General features: G+C 44.9%; 1 protein-coding gene across 1 annotated transcript in view; it reads right to left on the reverse strand.

Moving 5' to 3' along the window:
• Positions 1-6476, reverse strand: part of LOC311342127 (leucine-rich repeat and fibronectin type III domain-containing protein 1-like protein) — a gene marked incomplete at its 5' end in the record, with an annotated part of 28391 nt that extends 21915 nt beyond the window's left edge. Inside the window, one exon of the mRNA XM_084466964.1 lies at positions 6297-6476. Coding sequence (XP_084323090.1) covers positions 6297-6476 — 180 coding nt within the window. The remainder of the gene's footprint in view (positions 1-6296) is intronic.
• Between the last annotated feature and the right edge of the window lie 864 nt (positions 6477-7340).

The following is a 7340-nucleotide window of genomic DNA, read 5'->3' on the forward strand; positions in this document are numbered from 1 at the left end:
GGGTTTAGGTTCCCTTCAAGAAGCTCTTTGAACAGGGGGCTCTACTGTACGCTCTGAAGGAACACTAGAATTACTGATATCCAGAGATTATTCTCTCTGGATATCAGCCTTCAGCCTCATGTAAGTCTCTCTAGATTCCAGCCTTCAGCCTCTCTGGAGTAAGTCTCTCTGGAGTTAGTCTCTCTGGAGTAAGTATCTCTGGAGTAAGTCTCTCTGGATACCAGCCTTCAGCCTCATGTAAGTCTCTCTGGATACCAGCCTTCAGTCTCTCTGGAGTTAGTCTCTCTGGAGTCAGTCTCTCTGGAGTTAGTCTCTCTGGAGTAAGTCTCTCTGGATCAAAGCATCTGGCAAGTGAATGTGATCAGGGCCTGTGATTCCGCCCAATGAAAGCAAGATAATAAAATGGTATTTTCCCAGTACAGACACATCCAGCCCAATATACCAGGGTGTTCCCAAGCTCTAACTGTAATCTCCAGACCCATGAGCAAGTCCCAGTGGAGATCCATTTGCTCCAGCGATGAGAGCACTGGGACTCCCCCGCCGACCGCATGGCGTTGAGTCGGAGACGCTGCGACAGAGTGTCGATCTGCTGACTGTCGGTGTCTGATCTGTTGTGACGGGAGGCGGTATGCCGCAGCACCCCACCAGTCACCCATCAAATCCTGCATTCAGTCCTACGTTCCCTCCTACGTTTTGTCATCCTCCAAATAGTTTTAATTGAAAACATGTCACATTTAGTTAGCAGATATGCTCTGACTGTTGCCTCACATTGTCTGCACTGAGCGTCAGTCCCCTGGCTCAGGTCGGCCCTGCCACAGACACATAATGGGATCGCCTTTTTGTGAGGCTGGATCCGTCTGATACTTTAAAGCAGTCTTCTGTGTGGGATAACATGTCTAATAAGCTAGTAATAGTAATATCCTGGGAAAAATGAGTGTGACATTTTTCATAATCATTACCAACAACTTTAAATTGGTGAGACTAGAAGGTGGGATGGTGGGGCCTGAGCCTCTAAGATGGTGAGCTGCTGCCTTAGCATGTAGGCCATTAGCATCCAGTCCCATAGCCTGTAGGCCACTATCATCCAGTCACATAGCATGTAGGCCATTAGCATATAGTCACATAGCATGGAGCTCATTACAGGGTTGCCAACTTTGGGACTTTGGCTGGAGTGACACTCTGCAAAATGTCAGTGGGCGTGCGAAGAGAGTGCGCGGCAAACGTTTTTGATAACCATAACCCAATTTTTTTTACAAAACAGTCCTTGTTTACTTAGTATAAACAAATTGAAGGAAGGCTTATATAAAAGCCATTGGCTGTTGACGTAGGAGATTCAAAATGTGTTTAGATATTTTTTAATCATGCATTGACATGGGAACACAGCTGTATACTGATACGTGCTGCCATAGATATGTATTTAACCAAGACCTCAGAATTTATTCCCAGTCTGACCCAGAAAGAAGGGATTTAACAGAAGGTAACAGTGTGTCATGGCCTTTAATTAGTTTAGTAATTTCGTTATTGGTTGATAGCCTAGACTACATTAAGACACCTTGTAATTTTGTTTTGAGGAGGGCTGTCAAACCATGAGAAAACCTTTAGGGTCTATACTGCAAGAATAGGTTACTTAGACCCCGCTCATTGCCAAACGTGACTTTATTTAGCCTTTATTTAGCCTAATGAAAAGTAACAACATGGAATTAATGTTCAATCTGAATTAAAATACTATATCCTAATTAAAATAAAGCCTATAGAAGCCAAGAGATTCAGTAAACTGAGCCTATATTGACTTGTTCTTTCCGTGCTTAGCTCGAAAGGCACTTGTAATATAAATAAAATATAGGCTAAGTAACACCAAACTAACACATTCTAGTTGAATTTCAACAAGGTCCACAGTCCACACAGAGAGGCAGAGAAACAGAAGACATGGAAGGAGGGAGGGAGACAGACCGGAAGAGTTTTTGTGTTGAGTAAGTAAATGAAACCAAATAGCGGAGTATCCGCATTAATTGCGTTAAAAAAACAACAGTAATAAAACAAACGTAACGTTGTTATTTTAAAATGACAGCACTAGTTTGAGGCATTTATTTGCGCTCTCAGACCTTAACCAAGACTTTATTTTCTTCTTCCCAAACACGCGTCTTTCACGAAAAACGTTTCACTCGCAACTAAAAGAAGGGAGCGGCGACAGAGAAAGGTGCGCGGAGGACGTTGTAGATCAGCTTGCACTGCACTCAATGCAGTAGGTCCGAATAGATGGATAAACAGATCTAACGAGCATATTTCCTGTATATTCTGTGGTCTAGTAGTGACTGATCAACAGTGAATGGACGGAAAAAAAGTTGATTATTATTATTTTTTCAAAGATGGGCTATTTGGCGTGATATCTCTTGCATGTGCGTGAGAGCGTGAAATTGATGCTGAAAGCATGAGTGTCACGCCAGATGCATGAGAGTTGGCAACCCTGTCATTAACATCTACTTCCTGTGCGTTTAATCTCTTATCAGTTTAGCGTTTGGTTTATTAGCATCTAGTGCCTCAGGGTTTAGTCCCAGAGGATCGACTCCCACTTTATCCCTCTTTATCTTCCACTGCTCAGCCAAGACCAACATTGACACAAAGCATTGATTACATTTCAGCCTAAAAAATATTAAAATAATGTCAGCTTTTAAAGTAATGAGTGTGACATTTTTCATAATCATTACCAACAACTTTAAGTTGGTGAGACTAGAAGGTGGGATGGTGGGGCCTGAGCCTCTAAGATGGTGAGCTGCTGCCTTAGCATGTAGGCCATTAGCATCCAGTCCCATAGCCTGTAGGCCATCAGCATCCAGTCCCATAGCCTGTAGGCAGGGTTCGAAATGGCGACACGCCCGCACTCCCGGGTCTAGTAACTTTCCTATCGGGCTAGTAACTCTATGCACTTGCCAGCCCATGTGTCTGGCAACTTTACAACCCCTTTGCACGGAGCGTCTTTTACAAGCATTGCGGCCGTCATCGCAAACCTATTTTTGCTATTGTAAACCTCTCTTGCACAGCATAAGATTGGTCCTATTTAGCACACGCTGCAGATGTGTTTCCATAATTTGTTTATTCAAATGTTTTTTGTCCCTTCTGATAACCCGTAGGGTTCATGCATGTGTTGCTAGGATACCATTTAATAAAGTTTGCGATCAATCTTATGGATAAGCAACGTAATCTTTATAGTAAACATAATCTTAGTTTTAGAAGTGAAGGTCACACAGGAGTAGCCTATATTTTTAATGAGTTTGCCTGAATGCTAATCGTGTAACCTACACTGTTAAATGTTGGGTGATTTGTATAACTAGCACTTTTTAATCATTTCTAAAACATAGAAAATGGATGGAGATGTAAATGAGGAGATGTGAATAACAGCAGTGCGGTGAGGTTCGTGGCTGGTGAGGCACTGACATTTTCAGTCAGATTCACAAATATATAAACCCAATAGAGCAGCTTAAATCATCAAATCTATTCTTGAGGTTCTAAACATTTTCAAAGAAATTTGGCTTTGAACGTGAGTAGTCGATCGAGTCCTATGTCCCGTCACTGGCCGCTTTAAACACAGGCGCCATAGCCCAATCATCTAGCCAACTGAAATGACTTCAAAGGCCCACACGAAAGGCCCAAGCTAACAGGAAAAAATCCCAAAAATTAACACAAGAGGCTCTGTTGGTAGCCTACGTAGGTCTCTAAATGAAACAAATGAACACGAGTGACCCCAGTGAAGTAAAATTAACGTTAACACGAAAGTAGCTCATTGATATGAAAATCAACTCTTACCATTGACGAAAGGCCCTTTTCCTTGAAAACTTGGCTATTATTACACAAACAGCAACTTTCATGGGAACTCTTTAGCCTACATAATCCATCCATCAAAGTTTTAGGCAATCAGCTAGTCTACGTCCTGCGCTGCCTGCCACTGATCCATGTAGCACCGACGTTAATAAGTTCTGGGCCAACTCAATGAAATCCTCTCCTTCAATCGAACAAAATGAATATCCACAACCCTTACATTGGACATAAACAAGTTCATATCCGCCTTGACTACTAAGTAGAAATACTTCCAAAGTAGACGTCCTTTCGTTTTCCGTGGTTAATAAACTCCTGACGCCACCTACATCATCTGCGCTGCGCACATAGGCTAGACTATGTCTAATTAGGACTAGGACTAATTTATGCACGATTTGCATTGCCATTAGGGTTGCCAACTCCCAGAGTTTCAAATAAGGGACACCTCTTGATCGAGATTGTTGACGGGGGGGGCAGACGAGATTGTTGACGGGGGGGGGGGGGGGGACGGGGACGGATATGCGCGTTCGCGAGCAGACGAGATTGTTGACGGGGGGGGTTATGCGCGATCGCGGGCAGACGCGTTCACGCGATTACGACCCCAAAATACGGGACAAAGTGAGTCCCGTATCAGTTCATTACGGGACAGGTCTTTTAGTTGCCAAATACGGAACGATCCCGTATTTTACGGGACGGTTGGCAACCCTAGTTGTCATACATAAATAAATTTCATCACACACTCACGTCCTGTTTTAAATTTATTTTAATCACAAAAACGAACCTTTATATCAAGTGAAACGACCGACCCCATTGGCTACTCTACATAATGAGCTGTTTTAAATTTTAAATCTTCAATGCCAAAAAATATCAACATTGTTGTGTGGCAATTAAAGTTTCTATTCTATTCTATTATATTTATCGCGCTGATGTGACCGAGCTCTGGTCGGGTTTCCATGCTCTAGTAGGGAAGGGCCTAGAAAGTCCAAGGGCTTGGCCCTATACCACCTTTAGCTCTGCCTCCTCTGCCACCCCTGACCGCACATCGGTGAGTAATAGTAATATAATCAGCACTAGCATTGAAATTTACTGTATAAAGAATGAATGAATAAATGTGTGATGTGAAAACGTGATGCGCGTGCCTATGACACACATTGATTTGCTTGGTCTAGTAACTTTACACCAGGGCTAGTAACTTTTGAAAGTTACTAGCCCTGTGGTCTAGCGCCTATTTTGGCCGAATTTCAGACACTGCTGTAGGCCACTAGCATCCAGTCCCATAGCATGTAGGCCACTAGCATCCAGTCAGATACCATGTAGGCCACTAGCATCCAGTCCCATAGCATGTAGGCCACTAGCATCCAGTCAGATAGCATGTAGGCCACTAGCATCCAGTCACATAGCATGGAGCTCATTAACATCTACTTCCTGTGCGTTTAATCTCTTATCAGTTTAGCGTTTGGTTTATTAGCATCTAGTGCCTCAGGGTTTAGTCCCTAAGGATCGACTCCCTCTTTATCTCTGGCTGGGAGCCTTCCACTGCTCAGCCAAGACCAACATTGACACAAAGCATTGATTACATTTCAGCCTAAAAAATATTCAAATAATATCAGCTTTTAAAGTAAAAGTGCTTCACATTGCATATTATAAAGTCAACATGGAGAGCTTTGTAAAGTTACAAAAAGCTGAATGTACTTTTTAAATAAAGTAAACAAAGTATAATGTATAATGGCTGAGGGTTCAAGGCGGTGCCAAACATAAAGATCTTATCAACCTTTTAAGATGTCGATATTTATGACCGTGCTCAGATGAAGCCTGGCTGCATAAGGCTGTCGTTAGTATTGATTACCCTGTTCTTCTACAGACCAAACACTAACCACCTACAACCTAACCCTTACACAGCGACAACCGGACACTAACCCCCCCTACCAACAAATCAATAACCACCTACAACCTAACACTCACCCCACCTACACATACTAACCCCACCTACAACCAACCACTAACCCCGGCTACAACCTTCTACCAACCCAAACAACACAATAGCACCTACACACACACACACGCACACTTACCCGACCTACAATCAAACCCACCCTGGAAACACCAGCCTACCTCCTAGCTGTATCTGTACTGACTGATAACTGGCCGTGGTGGAGGAGAGGAGAGGAGAAGAGAAGAGAAGAGAAGAGAAAGGGAGGAGAGAAGAGAAGAGAAGAGAAAGGGAGAAAGTGGAGAGGAGAGAGGAGAAGAGATGAGAGGAGAGGAGAGAGGAGGAGAGGAGAGAGGAGATGAAGAGATAGGAGAGGAGAGGAGAGGAGAGGGGAGGAGAGAGGAGGAGAGGGGAGGAGAGGAGAGAGGGGAGAGGGGAGGGGAGGAGAGGGGAGAGGAGAGAGGAGAGGAGAGGAGAGGAGAGGAGAGGAAAGGAGAGGAGTGTATAAATAGCTGTGTGTATGCGTGTGCATGCGTGTGTTCCTCTGTGTATTCACCAGACTGGACATGTTGGCGAAGTCGCGGTGCCTCAGCGTGGTGATGAAGTTGTCCATGAGGCGCAGCTCGGCCGTCTGCCGGTCGATGTTGGGCGGGACAAAGAGCAGGCCGGTCTTGGCGCAGAGCACCGTGTAGGAGGGCAGCAGGTTCTGACACATGCAGCGCTTAGGACACAGCATGGAGGAGCCGCCCCGGGCCAGCAGGAGCACCAGGAGGGGCACCGCGGAGAGGAGGCGCAGGAGGAGCTCCATGGTAAGGGCCCTGGGGGAGGAGAGGTCAGAGAGGGAGAGAGGGAGAGAGAGAGAGAGAGAGAGAGAGAGAGAGAGAGAGAGAGAGGGGGAGAGGGGGAGAGAGAGAGAGGTCAAAGGTCAAAGGTTTTTTATTCGCCATTCACCGTCTAAACACATAGGAATTCTAGTTAGTTGTGTGGAAGACGAATGCCGAATTTGTAATAAAACAACTGCATTGATTATATTTTGCAGACTGTTTGGTAACAGGCAGGAAGCCCGTTATCTACTTCCTGTTTCAAATCATCAAACTACTGGAGTCAGCATGACAGTAGGGAGTAAACAGACAGACAGACAGACAGACAGACAGACAGACATTCCTAGAACTCAGAGGTCCAAGTATAGAACATAAACAGATGGGGAAAATATGCATTATTAATATTGTAAACTCTAGCGGAGACAGATCTCTCTCAAGCCATGCATGATGTGATTTCTCATAAAACACTAATCACCAACAAGCCTAGCTCCAGAGGCTAGCTCCAGAGGCTAGCTCTAGAGGCTAGCTCCAGAGGCTAGCTCTAGAGGCCGGCTCCAGAGGCTAGCTCTAGAGGCCGGCTCCAGAGGCTGGCTCCAGAGGCCGCGGTTGGGGTTAGTTGCTGTATAAGAGTGTTATTTTCTTTAACTCTCCGATGGGAGGTGGTCTATGGACTGAGAACTCATGCTGAGAACAGCACGGAGGGATCAATGATCCCGGTGTGCTCAGAGTGTGTGGGTGTGTGTGTGGTTGGGACACAGTACACACAGGTGAAGAAGTCC

The sequence above is a fragment of the Micromesistius poutassou genome, assembly GCF_964030765.1.
Source record: "Micromesistius poutassou genome assembly, chromosome: 4".
Taxonomy (NCBI): Eukaryota; Metazoa; Chordata; class Actinopteri; order Gadiformes; family Gadidae; genus Micromesistius; species Micromesistius poutassou.